Below are 17,691 nucleotides of genomic sequence, written 5' to 3'. Positions count from 1 at the left end.
TATACAGAATATATTTGTAGTTTTGGAATTTTTGATGATGTCATCATGGATAGTGATTCAGTTTGAGCTGCAGTGTATTACACAACCACAGCTTTGGTCGAGCAGTTCTTCCACTTATTTTAGGAATTATTGGGGGAAAAAACTCGCAATGTCTGGCATTCTTACTGCTTTTTCCCATCAAACACAACATTTGCCTCTGTCAGTGCGCCCCAGGGTGGCTGTGGTTACAATGTAGCTTGCCATCACCGGTGTGTGAATGTGTGTGTGAATGGGTGGATGACTGGATGTGTAAAGCGCTTTGGAGTCTTTAGGGACGAGTAAAGTGCTATATAAATACAGGCCATTTACCATTTTGATTTGAATAATCAGCCATAACACCTGAGTTAAAAATAAATATTTTATTTGTTTCTGGAACAAAACTTTAGCTTTAATGCAAACATTCCCCTCCTGTTGTCAGCAGCTGAAGCAGAACAAACCACAAACTGCCAGCAGAGAGGGAACGAGTGTCAGCTGTGACCTGCACAGGTGCAAGAATCCACCAATAGGCTTAAAGTGCGCAGGAACGAGTGTGTGGTTTAACAAACTGAAGTCTGTGGGGTTTGGAGGCCAACACTGACGCTGGAGGAGAGGACGTTTCAGCTCAGCCTGCAGAAGGAATGTGACAGCTTAAGGGTCTAAGTGAGAACGACAGGTCTGAAGAAAATTACGTTAAAGTTTGGTCTATTTATGCTCTCTAATTAGGCTGAGAAACTCTTCATGCTGGAAGCAGGTACTGAATGCATGTTAACCTCTCCTCCTGCCCCAGTGTGCTAGTGGGGGATCTCAGAGCTGGAGGTTCGTCACTAAAACGGAGGTAGCTGTGTGGTTTGCTTGTTTTGGCCTCGTCCGGCTGCTTTTTAAGGCTTTACTTTTCTAGTTTGCACAGTTTTTTTAGGAGCTCCCCATTAATGTTCGGTCCTGTAGTCCAGAGCCCTGATGTCCTCTCCTGCAGCCAGCTTCCTGTACAACTGAGACAGCTCATCACGCCGCGGCACCTTCGACTCCGGCGTGCAGGGAATATCAAAGTCTGACGACTGCTGAGACTCCGATTGGATAATTCCATCATCCCCCTCCTCCCTCTGCTTCTGCCCATCCAGCTCTGGTTGGATGATCAGGGTGTCGGGTAAACACGAGTCCATGTTCTGAGAGGAATGATTGGACTGCGAGCCGGACAGTGTCAGGCTGAAGCCATCGGGGGCAGTTTCTTCGTCGCTGAACAGATCGGGTGTCTGCGAGCCCGTCATCTCAGAGCAGCAGGACTGTGGTTGGCTCCTGAGGCTGTTCTGGCTGTCGGTCAGAGTCTCGGTGGTGAAGAAGTCCTCCCACCTCGGAGGCTGAGATGAAATGTCCTCCGGCTGTCCGGCTCCAACCTTTTCCTCGTCACCTTGCTGCTCCTCCTCCTCCTCCTCCTCGCCGTTGGACTCAGTGCAGTCGACGTAGTTATGAGCAGCAGGCTGGGCATCGGTAATGGTCAGCGGTAAAGACTCCTCCACACACACAGGGAGTGCTGTTGTTTCGAGAGTTCCCTCTACTTATAGAACAAAAGAAACAAAATCAAACAAACAGTAACAGTGAAGTACTCAGGGCAAAAAAATACTGCAACATGACATCACTTCCTGTCGTGACATTCATATCCTACAGCGCTCAGGAAAATTAAAGGGCCTACTCGATCATCTCAGCTGAACTTCCTCAGACCCCGTGAATCCATTTCAGCTGCTTTGGTGCAAATCAAAGTGACAGCAAGTAACTTGCAGACTTACCTTTTTGTACTCCCAACTTCTTCCTCACTGGTGCCACATCGAGCCCATCAAACAGCTCATCATCGCTCTCTGAGTCTGAACACACAAACACACATCAGCCTTGTTTTAATGACTGGTCTATCTTATTGAAGCAACACAACACATTCCTGCCTGTTGTTCAAACGCTTATAAAAGCGTCGCCTCCTGTGTTTGTGTGAAGAAGCTGAATGAAGGGCAACGCGTGAGAGGCAAACACGGGGCCAAGCAGTGATCTGTAAACAAGCGTGTGGCGGCAGGCCCGCGTGCTGTTATGGAGAGCACCTGTCATTACGAGTGTGTTTGTGTTACCACAAGTAGGTCGCTGCACCCTGCTGCGTTTGAGGACTCCCAGAGGTTTGTAAACAAACGCCGCCTCATCAGACTGCTTCCTGCACATCAGCTTCAACCTGATCAGACATGCAGAAATGGCGTCGTGTTAAACTGTTAGATTGTTGAATAAAGACAGCAGTAAAACCTTTTAAAGTTACCACAAGTTACATTTGATTATAAATCAAGTAAAAGTAAGTTTAGACTTTTACATTTGTACAATTAAAATGAAGTTGACTCACATCTGTGTGACTTCAGTCAGTGTTCGACCAATGGGGATGACACTGGGGTAGATGTTCACCGGCTGGAGGTATGACAGGAAGTCCTTAATCTGAAAATCAGGAGAAGCATAGCAACAGAAACAACATGAAGTCCTTTTAAAGTGGACTACTCTTCCAGCTTTGACTCTGATACAGCAGCTTTGCATGATTCACAGTTCAAAATAATTCTTACTGATATCATAGTAGTTCTTAGTGCAGTCTTCTTCTGATTGGCTGCCCCTCATAAACAAAAGGTTTGAACAGCAAATGGGTGGGGCTTTGGTTTCATTGTCCAAACAGAAATGAACATGGCCTCAAACATCAGCACTGATGCGACACAAGTATATATCTACTCATCATGGGCAAGGAATATTGAGATAATTTTGGGTTTTTAATTCTCCGAACTGTTTTCCGAACCAGAATGGAGTGATTGTTTAGCACACATCTTTAATGACTTCAAACAAGAAGGTCCAAATACAATACTGTGTGAGTGGAAGTGCGTTTACCTCAGAGTAGGAGGAGTGGAAGCTGAAACAGGCTCGGTATGAACTGCCTCCTGTCCTGCATAAACACACAAAAATACATTTGGAGCACAAAACCAGACTTTATTTCTAGTGAGTGCATGACGCTGGAGCTGTTCTTACTTTATTATGACGCTGGTCTTCTTGGTTCTTTCTCCAAACCACATCGTGGACGGTTTGATGCTGATGATGCGAAGAGGCGTCCCATCAGCAGCCGTGCATCCACACGGCAGCCGATTTCCTTGGAAAAACTCTTCATCCTACAAACAAAAATCCCAGATAAAAACGTAGTGTCGCAGGAACAGAAAGAATGAAAGAAGAAAAGATTTAGGTTTTGTATCAGAAGTGGAAATGGTTCATTATCATAAACGCAGAACTACCACAAAGTTGTTTTTCAGAAATATTGAGGTTCAGGAAAACAAATCTAAACTTCTGAAGTAAAGGAACCACGAATTTGTTTGTGAGAGACTAAAACGGGACCTTTGGGTGTCGACAAGCGTGTATCTGAGTCCTGCGGTCGGTTGTCACGTAGCTTAGGATCTCCGGCATCTTCTTGAACATCGCCAGAGTGTTGACGTGGATCTGCAGGAAAAACAGTGGACTTCATGTTACAGTGATGATTATGAGGTTAATATTTCCATCCATGCATCAGTTTCTCCCCATATTTGATGTCTGTGGTTTACCAGCTACTGAAGTTTTACCCACCATGCCTCTAAACTTTTCATTAATAAATACTCAATGTAGCTTCCATAAGTGTGTTTTAACATGTTTTATTTTATTTTATCTTATTTTTTATTTTACTTTGCTTATGCTATTTGTATATGTACAGCACTTTGTGAACCCTTGTTTTATGTGAAAGTGCTTTATAAATAACGCTGGTATGGTATGGTATGGTATGGTATGGTATGGTATGGTATGGTATGGTATGGTATGGTATGGTATGGTATGGTGATGAAGGAAAGAAGGCTGACAAAAGAGACCTGTGTGTTGAACTCCTCTCCCAGGTTGATAAACAGGTACTCGTATCCATACGCAGCTTTACAGTTGAGCCACACAACGTGATGAGGACTCTGACTGATCCAGTTTCCAACCAACTCAGAGATTCCGGATAAACAGACCTCCTACGAACAAACAAACGAACACACCCACACACACACACACAGGCTCAAATACCGATTAAAATCATAGAAAACTGACTGCTTCTAATTCATCATAATCATCCTGAGTTATAACACAAGTTATAACAAACAAGATTTTTTAATGGAGGAAATGTCAGTGAGGTTATGACTTATTTACAATAAAAGGTTCATGTACTAAATATTAAGTTTGAGCGAGGTGTACTTAATGAACTGGCACCTGTCCCTGTGTGTTAACTGTATATCTCAGCAGTGACTGAAAACCAGCACGTACCCGCGATGGGATCTGGTAGAAGCGCGGGTCATAGAAGGTGGAGTCCAGATAGATGCTCTGAATGTCTTTGACCCTGTGAAGCGCGACACAGCGGCGTGAACTTAGTGCTCCAAAACAATCCGCATCTGAAGCTTACGTGAGCTGTCCAATCACAGCTCAAGAAGAAAATGCATTCCAGACACAGCGAATCAGAGAAACTCAGGATGAAACAAGGATGATGGCGATGTTTGGTGACTGACCTGCTGCCCGAGTGTAGGTGCTCCATTCTGGACACGTCTCCGACAGGCAACCTGAAGTCTCCTGTATACAACACGTTTCCATGGGAACCCTCAAACAGGAACCTGCGATACAAACAAACTACCAATTTGTTTGGTCTCCGATTTTCTCACCTGATCATGTGACCCCTTTAAAGTGTACACAGAACGCATTTTTGAATTCCTCGAAGTCACAGATGTTAAAGAGTGAAGTTTATTTAGCCGATTATGGAAAAATTAACAAAAACGGGAGCTTCAGACTGAGCAGGTGGGAGGGGAGGTGAAACTGAATTGTTTGTAGAAGAGATGTGTTTAAGTTCTCCTGGGTCTCCTGGTGTTTGTTATACTCTGTAACAAACCCACAAGGTTACATACTTTCTCTGTCAGTGCGCCCCAGGGTGGCTGTGGCTACAATGTAGCTTGCCATCACCAGTGTGTGAGTGTGTGTGTGAATGGGTGGATGACTGGTTGTGTAAAGCGCTTTGGGGTCCTTAGGGACTAGTAAAGCGCTATACAAATACAGGCCATTTACCATTTGACCCTGAAGTCACCTTATATCATATATTTCCTGACCAGCTGTAACAAAACCTCAATAAGTAAAAGATCAGAAGATCTAAACAATAGATTTCTCTGTGTGAGTTGTGTTCTGAGTTGTGATTAAAGTTTTGGGTGTTTTGTAAAGGATCCGCATGAAGCTTGGGAAAAGTGAAATCCTCCAAACATACAAATGTTGGTGAAAAATTAAACTCACATGACGGAGCCGGGACAGTGACCTGCTGGAAGCAACGTCACCACGACCTCTTCTTTCTGTCAGGGTTAAAAACAACAAACTCACACATATGGATGACAGGTTGCATCTACAGCTACATGTCTGACTTTCAAATTCGTAGTAGTTTCAAATTCGACACAGAGCCAGACTCAAACCGATGAGCACCCAGTACCTCTCCTGATGCTTCGTCCACGAGAGAAATCTGAGTCGGGCTCTCGAGCTCAAGAGGAACCTGAACAGATGATTTAACAGGAGAGATAACTCACGTTATATATCTTCTGTTTAAATATTTAAAAAACAATCTGATAAAAGCAGAGATGTGTACTCACGATGTATTCCTCCCAAAAAGCGTACTTTGGATTGTTCAGCAGCAGCTCTTTGGTTACAAAGGAGCAGTAAAGCCTCACAGTGCGACTGCAAACAACAAATTTATATTCAGCCCTGAGTTACACGCTCATTAAAGCAGTGTTAGGTTTTAATTTCACAGCAGGAACAATTCATCTTTCCGATCAACCATGGGGCTGCTTGATGCCCATAACGCCCACAACAAGCAGCTGAACTGCACCCTGTGTGACATAGTAACGTTTCACAGTAAGTTTAAAAGATGGTAAATTAGTGCAGAAAGGTCACAATTGTAATTCTTCACCCGAAGTCTGAGACAAATCTCAACTTTGACTCAAATATCTGAGCATCACTGGATTAAATATCAGTTTAACAGCACCCAGGCTTCACCTGAACTGCAGCTTCCTCTTCAGCAGAGGTCCTTTCAGCCCTTTCATGTGATCTGTTCAGTGAAACAGAGAGGACACCCGCCATCAGGAGGCCACACATGTAATATGTACCGTTTCTAACAACTGTGCAGGTGCCAGGCTCACCTTTGTGACAGTGGGAGAGGAAATATGCCCGGGCATGTAGGTTCTCCCTGTCGAACCGGTCCAGAGAGATGGTGGGGTACTCCTTCATCCGACCCGCAAACGAACTCATCTTCACTGCGACTATTTTATTTCAGTTTCCTGTTAATTGTTCATGCGTACTTAACTTAACGAAACCAACATATTTTTATTCCCAATACCGGTTTGTTTGTTTGTCCCGCCCACGGAACTGAGCTCCCCTTCTTCGCTTTATTTTTAAGACCATTTAGCCAGTACTACCGCCACCCAGTGTCAACTCGAAGTCCTATATTCCTGTCGAGCTAGCGAACTCTTATCCTCTGGTATTTCATCAGAGTGAGTTTAAGATGTTCCAGTTTCTCATTTAACATTAATATAATTTTTCAGCCACCATCCCAGACTCTCTTTTCTTAATATTATTATCACCAGTGAGATGGCATGTCGTTTGTGGCCATCTAATGAAACTTTGTGACCGCTGCCCTCCAACGTAGAAGAAGAAAATTCATGGTTACCAGGTAACCAACAAGCGCAGGGTCCGTCCAAAAGTCGTCTACAGATCTTTTACTTCAAATAAAACGTTTTGGTATCTGTCGCGCGTCTGTTGGTAGAACTCCATTTAAAAAAGCCAAATTATAACATTTTTCTAAATGCAAATGAATTATATATTGTTATTTACTTGTTGTTGTTTTTTGTCTCGATCTTTCAGCATGGCTTACATATGGACATGACGTTTTTTCTCAGAATTCTCAGAATCAGAATCAGAAAGGGGTTTATTGCCAAATGTTGAGCAGGTTTACAACATTAGGAAATTGCTGCGGTGCTTCAGTGCAAACATAGTGTCATAAATAGCACTTAAATAGACATGAAAAAATAAAAGTAGGGATAAGAATTAAAAGTGCTACGTAGAAAGATATATACATGAGTGCAGGTGGTGATCAGTGCCAATCATGGAATGATGCAGTGAACACAGCGTAGGGTCATGTGTTAGTAGCGGGTACAGTCATATGGTTATTGTTCATGTGTCCAACAGCAGAGGGGAAGAAACTGTTCTTATGGCGAGAGGTTCTGGTGCGAATGGACCGGAGCCTCCTGCCTGAGGGGAGCAGGTCAAACAGACTGTGTCCAGGGTGAGAAGGGTCAGCTGAGATCCGAGCTGCACGCCGCAATGTCCTGGAGGTGTACAGGTCCTGCAAAGATGGGAGTCTGCAGCCAATCACCTTCTCAGCAGAGCGCACAACACGCTGCAGTCTCTGTTTGTCCCTGATAGTGGCTCCAGCGTACCACACGGTGATGGAGGAGGTGAGGATGGACTCGATGATTGCAGTGTAGAATTGCATCATCGTCCGTGTTGGCAGGTTGAATTTCTTCAGCTGCCTCAGGAAGTACATCCTCTGCTGGGCTTTCTTGATGACGGAGGTGATGGTGGGCTCCCACTTCAGGTCCTGGGTGATGGTGGTACCCAGGAAGCGGAATGAGTCCACAGAGGTGATGGGGGTGTCAGTCAGGATGATGGGGGGGAGTGGAGCTGTGTGCTTCCTGAAGTCCACAATAATCTCCACCGTCTTCTGGGCATTCAGCACCAGGTTGTTGTGGCTGCACCAGGACACCAGACGTTCAACCTCCCTCCTGTAGGCAGACTCATCCCCGTCAGAGATGAGCCCAATAACGGTGGTGTCATCTGCGAACTTGATTAGCTTGACAGACTGGTGGGTGGAGGTGCAGCAGTTGGTGTACAGGGAGAAGAGCAGAGGAGAAAGAACACAGCCCTGAGGGGAGCCGGTGCTGATGGTCCGGGAGTCCGAGACATTCTTTCCCAGCCTCACATGCTGCTTCCTGTCCGTCAGGAAGTCAGTGATCCACCGGCAGATGGGATCAGGCACATTCATCTGGGAAAGCTTGTCTCGGAGATGGTCTGGTAGGATGGTGTTGAAGGCAGAGCTGAAGTCCACAAACAGGATCCTGGCGTAGGTTCCTGGGGAGTCCAGATGCTGCAGGAACAAAACAATATGGCCACTTTTTTCCCCGGTGGCCTAATCCTCTTCCGTACTTACATGTAATACAAAAAGAAAAATGTAATAGTTTGGGGGGCTATCCCAGCTACGACCGAGAGGCAAAGGGTTTTAAATTATTTAAAATATTTTTAAAATAAAATGGAGCTTTTGGGATTATTTCAATGCCGATTACCGGAGGAACAGAATGATACGTTTAACATCTTCTGCAGTATCTAAGGAGCTACTTTTTAATAAAATCTAAAAAGAACTAAAATGATATTTAACCACTTTGTTAAGCCGATACCAGTTTTCAAGAAAGTCCAACAGAATATTTTTTATAGCATTAGTATATACATACATACACACTTACATAAATAATACAAACTTAAATTTACAAAATACAGTATTTAAAATCCTGCTTGTAGGTATTAAATCGACATGACTTACTTCCAGCAAAATCCGATAACTAGCGGGGAGATCTGTTTGTATGGGCTTAAAACCTGGGCCCTTGTGCTTTTGTTTACATCAGGCTGGAGCCTTACTGTGACCTGTCGTGTTCACTGATAACTGAGCCAAAGTCCATGTGCAGAGCGGAAGGACGCTGACTGCAAATCTGGAAAAACGGAGCACCAAAGAATACAGATCAGATATTTTAGTAATTCAATCATATATATATATATATATATATATATATATATATATATATATATATATATATATATATATATATATATATATATATATAAAATCATATTCTTTAACAGATGAATTAATTCAGCACTGAGCACACAGTTTTCTAACCCTGTAAACCACCTGAGCTGATATAATATGAAAATAATAGGGTTTTTATTTCCACGAGAGTTAGACAGTAGTTAGAAAAACCGATTTAATTATCAAACAATCAGTTTTACTGATGGTTTATAGATAATAATGCTTGTGTAAGAAGTTAGACTCAAGGCCCGAAAGTGAGTCACGTTATCTTGAAGTGAAGTTGTATTCTGAGAAAATGCTTCAGTTACGTCATTGCAGGAATTTATTTTCTAGAACAAATTTCAAGCAAGCATGAGTTTCTCTTTCTTTGGGTCTGTTTTGCTGGGGTTAGTCTCACTTGTCACACTGCCCTCATGTGATGCTAACATGAGGGGTGAGATTATGTATGGGCCCACTGCTTCTCAGATCTCAGGCTTCCCCCACCTCAAATCAAACCCAGTGGTTATTTAGCTGCCCCTGGAGTGTGTTTATGCTTATTAACTTGTAATTAAAGAAAGTTGATCCGGCCTTGCTACAGGCAGGAGGTGAGTGAAATACCATTACTCATATTACAGGACTGCTTTAAGTTGCTATGACAGAAGTCTTTTATTCTTCACACCGAACTCCATTCAGAGTTTGAGTGATTTAACTTAGCAGGGTGCTGAAATTATTACGGGAAAATTTTGCTTTTAAATATCCAATTTTTAAAAAATCGTTTTTGTTTACCTGAAATCGTTGTTTTTTTTTAAAGAAATGTTTTGTATAAAATAATATATTTACCAGGTTAAACTGCAAAAAACTTAATTTAAAAAACAATTTGTTAAAATAGCGTGCCTATTAGTGGCCACTGTTACATTACTCTTACTTTTTTTTAGACACGGCGCTTTTGGTTATAAACGGCCAGTTTTGTTTGTGTGTTTGTTTGTTTTGTTGGTTTTTATGGAGTTCGGCCTAAGCGTCGGCCCAACAATAATTCCACTCGCCTTTAACAGCAGAGAGCTTTTAATGGAAACTGGAACTCCCGACATTTTGTGTTTGCTGTCTCTTAGAGGGCGCTCGTGAGCTAGTCCGCAATGGACGGCGACACAAAAATGTAAATGTTGCCTTGTTACAATTATCTTCTAAAAATTTTCATCGTATTTTTAAACAAATATGTTTTTACAATGACAAACATCATTCTACTTTAATTTTTCACAGATTTCAAGTGCAGTTAAAAAAGTATTTCTGTGCTTATTAGGGACGTCACAGCACCATTAGCAACTTTACGGCAGCTGCCATTTTGATTTCAGGCAAGAAGGCGGCAGCATCAGAGAATTTGTAGCAGCTACCTCTTTGTACCATTACGTTCACTCATCTCAGTCAACTAAATATTCCGAACACTTAAACGTTTCCACTATGTTTTATGTACGCATGTTTATCGTCCATAAATATGTGCCATCAAGAGTTGCCTACTGTCGTAAATACCTTACCAGGCAACTCAGCAAGTATTGGCAGAATAGGTAAATTTGTTTCACAGCGTGAAAAACTAAAACGTAGTGCCGTTTTATTTCAATTCAGACGCAGAATAAATACGGTGTTAGCGAATAATACAATAAAATGTGACCTTTTAAAGCTATAAGCAAGTCTAAGTAACTATTTTAGCCGTGTATCTACACTCACTCCTGCTCACTGAGGAGCGCCCCCTGTTGCGCTCCAGGGTGAAGTGCAGCCATTTTGAGTACAGTGGGACCGACAGGAAGTGGAATGGCTATCTTACAGATCGGCTGTGATAACAGCTCCACGCGGACCTGCCGGGCTTTAATTCCCTTTAACTGTGACCCCGATCGCTCTGAAGTTGATTCCAGTAGAGTCAACACAGAAGTGGGAGGCAGGTATGTTTCACTGGAAGATTTAGATTAGAGGAAGATTTTTTGGTAAATTTGTGGGCACTTCTCGAGCAGCCGGGGAGCAGTTGTTTGGAGTTAGCTTAGCTCAGATCACCCGCTTCGGTGCTGGCCCTATCACGGGTAAATCTCAGGTTAGCTTACACTACTGAAGGCAGCTTTAAGGTTACCGTCTTCTTTCCATTTCTATGCATGCTTAATAATATTAATGGCTAAGATACGAGCTCTTCTCCAGCGTTTTCTCCTCGTAGTGCTAACATATGGTCGTAAACCCTCAGGTGAAGCTACTGAGCTGTTTTGAGTGAACTTGAGCGATTACAGACACGATAAGCTATATACTGAGCCCGCAGAGTGCACAGCATCAATTTGAGTCAGACTATGTTTTCAAAGCAGATTAAAGCTCTTTAATTTCTCTGTGTTGGAGGACAGTTCAATGCTAAAGACTTTGAGATTTCTGGAAATTGGTATTTACTGAAACAATAATAATTACTAACAAGTTATTTTCAGTAATTCCCCGTGTTTTTATTTTTATGCAGCTTGTCTGTGGTTTTATGTCCCTGTAACTTGAAACCAACCATTACTGACAAGAGAGACGTTTTTGACCAAAACTGTGGTCCTGCTAACATTTCAGAGGTAAATAATCAAACCTTCATCACATGGGACTTCGCTGTCAGGCTGTTTGTGCTTAATGCTTTTTTCATTACAGTAACACACTGTTTAATTTATTAAGCTCTGAGCTCTGTAAAACGTGTAGCACTCTACAAACATTTGTCCAGGTTAAAGCTGATCGATCACAGCTGTGGGAACGTGGTTCCTATCGAGAGTGCTCCTTGGAACCTTTCTGCTGGTGCCACAGTTGCACAAGAGCGGGATGATTGAAGTGTGCACGACACAAGCAAAGAAAGGACATCAGATAACACCCGTGTGTTTGTACCGTGAAAACGCAGGCGCACTCAACTGTCGCGCCACATTTTGTCTGAGATCGACACAAGTGATCTCAGAAACGTGGCGTTTACAGTGGAATAGAGTTTAAAAATCAGTTTTAATCATGTTTGATGAGTTTAAAAACTTTCTAAAGTCAGAGGTTTGTGAGAAAATCGTACATATTAAAGCAGCACACATTTGACAAAGATTTTACAGTTTTTCTGCTCATAAATCTGATGTTATAGCCTTATGCTTTTTCCTGGCAAATTCTCGCTGTACTCTGAGAATGACCACTGCTTTATGACTACACAACCTCTCTCTCCTCCTTAGTTTTGCCTGTATCAGTCCTGGTGTGTCTTCATGTGTTTTAAAGTGCAGATTTCGATATTTTCCTCTGATTTGTGTTGGTATGAAGCTGCTGTGTTTGCGTTCTTCCTTTATCTGGATTTATCGGGGTGTCATTTTTGTTTTTCGGTGCCTCTGTTCAGACTCAGGGTTTCTTGTTAAGCGGCCTAGTGAATCACAAGGCTTAGGAGGAATGTCGCCTTGGGCCGACCGTACGCTCGGTGATAAAAGAGCTGTTGTTTTGCACTCTTGTTTTTTCTGCTGAGAAAGCTCTGCTGAGGGTTTTATTTCCTTTCCTGCCGCCTTCTCACCCAGAAAAGAAGAAATGTCTGCAGCCGCCTTTATGAAAGTGGTGCTTGAATCTGCTGAGAGGATGCATCTGTGCCCGTGTGGCAATGTCATCACCCTGCAGGCTCACATTTTGTAGCTTTAGTAAAGTTTAGCTCCACATTGCCAGTATTTCCTGTTAAGGCCCTCAGACTGCAGAGGAGTGACTCAGTGATCAGTGGGACAGCCACTGTGGGCACCACAGTCTAATGTCCACATCTGGCTTTTGTTCATTTTTCTAAAACCAGCTTTGATGTCGGTGTCTGAAGAAACTACACCGGATAAAATCTGTGACAGAAACGTGCGCTGGTGCCGCCGACCTTTGACACCAGACTCCTCTTCCAGGATTCAAGGAGCTTTATTGTCATTTCCATCACATGTTAACATGAGGTGGAACGAAATTATGTACACACGGTCCCGGAGCTAAAAGAAACAAAATAATGAAGAAACAGAATTTCTTTAAAAAAAAAGAAGTAATAAATAAGTAGTTGTTGTTATTTTTGTTTTTTTAACAAACAGAATAACAAGTAATAAAACAATACGATAAATAAGTATTGCGACCTCTGAGTTCAAATAATTTCCTAATATGCTCATCCTTAAACACTCATGAACTATATTTGTGTTTTTTCTTTAGTCAGGAACTCTCCTGAGATGAAACTCTTTATTTTTGTAACGTTATCAAAGATAACAAAAACAAACAGGATAAAATTAAAATCCGAGCACGAAACGCCAAGCTGCTACGTGCTTTATAGATGGAATTCTCTAATAAACACTTTAAGTGTTTTTAAAGGCTTTACTAAGGTTCAACACAGGAAAATCTGCAGCCTGGGAGAGCCTGGAGGAGGCCGCTGTGTCACCAGTGTAAAGATTTAGCGGTAAATGTGTCCTTATTGGTGTTTTTATAACAACAGAAAATCAAATGGAACGGGCAATGAGGCTGCAGGAGGGTTTATAAGTCGGGAGGCCCGAGGTTCCATTTTATTTATTTTATTTTTTGTTTTTATCACTGCATCCCTCACGGGGGTTTCAAAGCTTCTGTTATAGAGAACAGGCATTGCTGCTTCTGGGGGGATCAGGTGGAATCTTCTTCCAGATGTGGCTGGCTTCTCTGTGCCTCAGCCACAGCTGTCACTTTGTTTTCTATATAAAGTGAATTCTGCTGTGTATGAAATATTAATGGTGTTCATAAGAACTGTGCAGCAGCAGGTGTTTGTTTCAGTTTCACTGCAGAAGCAGAGCGATGTTTTCTGCTTCTCCTCCCGGTTTTCCGTCACACTGTAAAGTAGTGAGGTCAGCGTGTGAGCAAGCAGCGACAGGCTCATGATCTCACTGAGCGGCCTGTGAACCGCCAGACTAACGACACGCTGTAGCTCACAGCTCTTTAAAGGAGTCTGTGAGGTTTTGATTTGAGCTTCCTCTTTCTGTACCATTCACTGTATCGATATCAGCAGCTGTGGTTTGTTATCTATCCTAAACAAAGAGGAAGTGAAGCAAGAGGAACTACAGTGTAAATCTTTCTGACGTATCCTTTGATTGGCGGCAGCGGCTGACCACTACTGACAGACAATCATGTCGTTCCTCAGAGAAACTTTGACACTCTGATATTTAATGCTTTTCAGGGAGCGCTGCCCACGCTGCCTCTTGTTAACAGTCTCTGTTTTCTGTCACTAAAGTGAAGGAGGAGCAGCAGCCTACCTGGTCCCTTTAGCCCACACCTCTATAATGTCCCCACGGCTCCGCCCACACTGACCGTCTTCTCCCCGGCGTGCAGAAAGACACGGCTAGTATGCAGCAGAACTGTCGCAGCTTTTCCATGAAGTGGCGCTGCTGAGAAACGATCAGTCGGGGCTGTACTGCCGGCGCCGCCATGGATGACTTCACTACAAGGACGTATGGCACGAGTGGCCTGGACAACAGACCGCTGTTTGGAGAGACGTCCGCTCGGGTATGATGTCAGCCATTACTGATGTTTCTGCAGGAGAGCGACTGGGCTGTGTATAAAGAGCAAAAGCTGCTGAGGACTACTTTCAGCAGCGGATTAATCTGAATATTTATTAACTGTTGCTTGTACTGAAGTAATTCATTAGAGTCACTTTAGCTGAAAATGATCAGGTCTGATCAGCAGTGCGTAATCCTCAGGGTGATGCACTCATCTGATCTGTTTCTTGCAGGATCGAATCATCAACACGGCAGTGGGGGGATTTACGTCTGTGGTGGTTCTGGTGAGTTCCGCATCGTTCATACAGACCTAAAAAAATGTCACCACACCTGCTCTGGCACACAGGAAGAAGCCGCTCCTGAGTGGGCGGAGGTGAAACCAGCCAGTCTAGCAGCTGCTGCTCTTCTCCTCTCAGTGCAGTGTCTCAATCTTTTTTTTTTCTTTTTTTTTGTCCCTGAACACATCTGTCCATCAGCCAGAGACCTCTTTGATCTAAAACCCATGCTGCTGGTGTCCTGAGACAGAATTACAAAGCCTGACCTTGCCTGTCTGTCTGAAGCTCAGAGTAAGGAGTAGAATAAAGGAACTCAAACTTGGGATTATTTTCATAACTGTTAACAGCATCATTTAATATTTGTGCAGCTAAATTATCCACCAGGTAGCTGGATATCCTTACGGCTAATGATTTGTCAATCACAAGCTGTGAACCAATGAGCATACCTCAGGTAACCCTCCTTTCAACCAAACCAAACCAAAGTTCACCAGCTTTTATCTTTTCTTCAGTGTGCCTAAAAACGTGGGACTGAGCCAGTAAGTTTATCAGAAAAGTGTTTCCCGAGGGTCAGCGACATCTCGCCCTGGAGCTATCGGCCATATTGGATGTGATATTAAAAACAGGTCGTGAGGGGAGAATGTTGTTCCCAGACCTGGTGTTGCTAGGTGAAATCGCAGCTGTCTATGGTTTCCTGTAGGCTGAACACGAGACATCAGCATATCTGCAAACACTCACTGAGTGGAACGGCATTAAAACCCCAAAAAGTGGGGGGCAAACAGAAAATGGAACATTCACCTTCAAAGTAAAAGTTGCACATTTTGAAACATGAGCTCTGAGATGAAACCCTTACTTTGAAGGACAACGCTTTCAGTTTGTGTCGCATGACCAGAATGGACAAGTTCATGTCAGCTGACTGCAAAACGGTTGCACGACCAAAAGTGTTAGCAACCACAGCTATCAGAAGTCTTTACCATCTCTGGCTGCGACTGTCGCTTCATGCGGGTTGTGCTCAAAAGAACGTACAGGAGAGTGACGTATGTTCACTAGCATGTATTTTTATTCACGAGCATTTGTTTTGCAGGTGACTGTCATCTGTTCCTTTGTGTTTCCCACGATGCCTCCGCGGCCGCTGAACATCTTCTTCGCCGTGTGCATCCTGCTGACCTGCAGCTCTACGTTAGTGCTGGTAAACAAACATGGCCAAATGCTCACGCAAAGGTCGCCGGGTCACAGAAGGGAGCCTTTAAACGTCTGTTCTCTGTCTTGCAGATATTCTGGTACCGGCAGGGCAACCTGGAGCCCAAATTCAGGAATCTGATCTACTTCATGCTGGCGTCCATCGTGCTGCTGTGTATATGTGCCAACCTCTACTTCCATGACGTCAGGTAAAGGCAGGGCCAAGGAAGCGGGAACAAGGGAACACGTAGCCTTCATGAGCAGGACCAGCGTGAAGGAGTCACATGACCAAAATAATAACTGTTACATAAACTTGAACCTGGTGTGGAATCAGCACCAGTGGGAACTGTGCACAGAGACTTGACTCAGTGTGGGATGATGATGTACTGTAAGAGGCGACAAACTGCTGGAGCACAACACACAGTCGACTGTTTATACGCACAAAAAATCCACCTCTGATTCTCAGAGTCGCTTTAAATCTGACGTCTTTTACATTTATCTTTCCTTCACTCTCACGTTTGATCTGCAGTTCTTTAAAGATATGAGTTTTGATCATTAAACTCCAACAAAACGCCATCAAAGGTCCCATTAACAGGACAGCAGGAGGCAGGAATGCAGGCTGGATGTCAGAGAGCTCCTTTACTCACCAGCTTCGCTCTGTTTTTTCCCAGGGAGAAAGTGTCCAAAAACAAAACCTGTAGTTCCTCTAGTGGCCACTAGAGGCTGGCACCAGCAGTGAGTCGGTAGACTCCCTTGTTAAAACACAGAAATAAACATATTTTTATCCTGATACACTGTTCAAACCTTTAACAGCTGCAGCAGAGATGAACCATGGTGGTGCCCAACAAACCTGAGACGTCACAATGGCCATGTCCATCTTTTATATACAGACTGTGGACATTATGAAGGCATAAACATGTTTTATCCTAAATCTACTTCCAAAGTGGACTCTTCAGAACAATTCAAACATAGACAAGCTCACAAAGGGAACAAAGGACCAGGCCACTGTCATACCATAACCTCATCTTATCTGTTAGTCTGAGAATCTGCTAATTATGGATTATAGTATGCCATGCCACCACCACCCCTTCTCAGGAGAGAAAACGGAAGCTAATGGTGGTGTGTGTCGTCTGTTACCATTAACTAATATAAAAACCCATAGTGGTGCATTCAGGGGGCTTTCTGTCCTCAGCCCAAATTCAGATGTATTCTGCTGCTGTTACCTGCTCAGGTGAGAACCAGGTGGGCTTTTCCTTTAACCTGGATGCAGGCTGTGAGCATGGAGGGAAGCAGCAGTTCAGTACTGTAGACGTTAGCAGGCAGCTGTAGCAGCACATCGGAAATATGCAAACCTGTGTTTTCTCCGTCTGTCGGCTTCTGATAACCGTGTATATAATTACTGTCCACATGTGGCTGAGAGGATTTTAAGTTGGATTTAAATGCCGAATTACACAGACTGCCAATTCTTTGCACTAAGCATTTCTAAATCACACACACTCTCTCTCTACCCTTTTTCTCTCTCAGGCCAGCTGTAGCACCAGTGGAAATGAATGAAAGCTTTGTAAATGGCTTTACCCATAAAGCTGTGTCACTGTTATTAATCTGGCTGTTTCAGATCCATTCAGTCCTCAAGCATCCATTCCTCCTGCTGCTCCTGCTTTATGACCTGTTATTCATATAAGGTTTTCAGTTTTCCAATTTTCCAAAAAACACCATCGAGGGTTTAAAAGCCTTCAGATCCTCTTTTCAATAAAGTTTAAAAAAAAAAAAAACAGGAGCGGGAGGTTATTTTCCATCTAAAGATAATAAACCTGAGTCTAACAGAAAGAAGACA

The 17,691-nt window shown here is 43.3% G+C and overlaps 2 protein-coding genes across 10 annotated transcripts; one reads left to right on the top strand and one right to left on the bottom strand.

Annotated features, from left to right (window-relative positions):
* Nucleotides 1-379: 379 nt before the first annotated feature.
* dclre1c (DNA cross-link repair 1C, PSO2 homolog (S. cerevisiae)) lies at nt 380-6,742 on the bottom strand. 2 transcript variants are annotated; one of them, XM_026148017.1, is made up of 15 exons: nt 6,234-6,742; nt 6,091-6,142; nt 5,688-5,772; nt 5,531-5,590; nt 5,341-5,396; nt 4,575-4,676; nt 4,336-4,408; nt 3,906-4,046; nt 3,406-3,507; nt 3,049-3,185; nt 2,911-2,965; nt 2,387-2,475; nt 2,127-2,224; nt 1,800-1,874; nt 380-1,567 (listed from the first exon to the last, which is right to left on the bottom strand). In XM_026148017.1, the coding sequence occupies exons 1-15, from the start codon at nt 6,340-6,342 to the stop codon at nt 945-947; spliced, it is 1,857 nt and encodes a 618-aa protein (XP_026003802.1). In that variant the 5' UTR covers nt 6,343-6,742; the 3' UTR covers nt 380-944. The 2 variants fall into 2 exon arrangements, with proteins under 2 accessions (XP_026003802.1, XP_026003801.1); XM_026148016.1 differs by having other exon boundaries at nt 380-1,570; nt 6,234-6,741.
* A 3,946-nt stretch (nt 6,743-10,688) lies between these two features.
* Nucleotides 10,689-17,629, top strand: tmem243b (transmembrane protein 243, mitochondrial b). 8 transcript variants are annotated; one of them, XM_026146050.1, is made up of 6 exons: nt 10,689-10,860; nt 11,409-11,505; nt 14,240-14,413; nt 14,640-14,690; nt 15,763-15,867; nt 15,951-17,629. In XM_026146050.1, exons 3-6 carry the CDS (start codon nt 14,336-14,338, stop codon nt 16,068-16,070), a joined length of 354 nt encoding a protein of 117 aa, XP_026001835.1. In that variant the 5' UTR covers nt 10,689-10,860; nt 11,409-11,505; nt 14,240-14,335; the 3' UTR covers nt 16,071-17,629. The 8 variants fall into 8 exon arrangements, with proteins under 8 accessions (XP_026001835.1, XP_026001834.1, XP_026001830.1 ...); XM_026146049.1 differs by having other exon boundaries at nt 14,147-14,413; XM_026146045.1 differs by having other exon boundaries at nt 14,142-14,413.
* The last annotated feature ends 62 nt before the right edge of the window (nt 17,630-17,691 follow it).

Source organism: Astatotilapia calliptera, chromosome 17, assembly GCF_900246225.1.
Source record: "Astatotilapia calliptera chromosome 17, fAstCal1.2, whole genome shotgun sequence".
NCBI classification, from domain to species: Eukaryota; Metazoa; Chordata; class Actinopteri; order Cichliformes; family Cichlidae; genus Astatotilapia; species Astatotilapia calliptera.
Note: the sequence above shows the minus strand (reverse complement) of the source record. Positions and strands in the feature narration are given on the sequence as shown.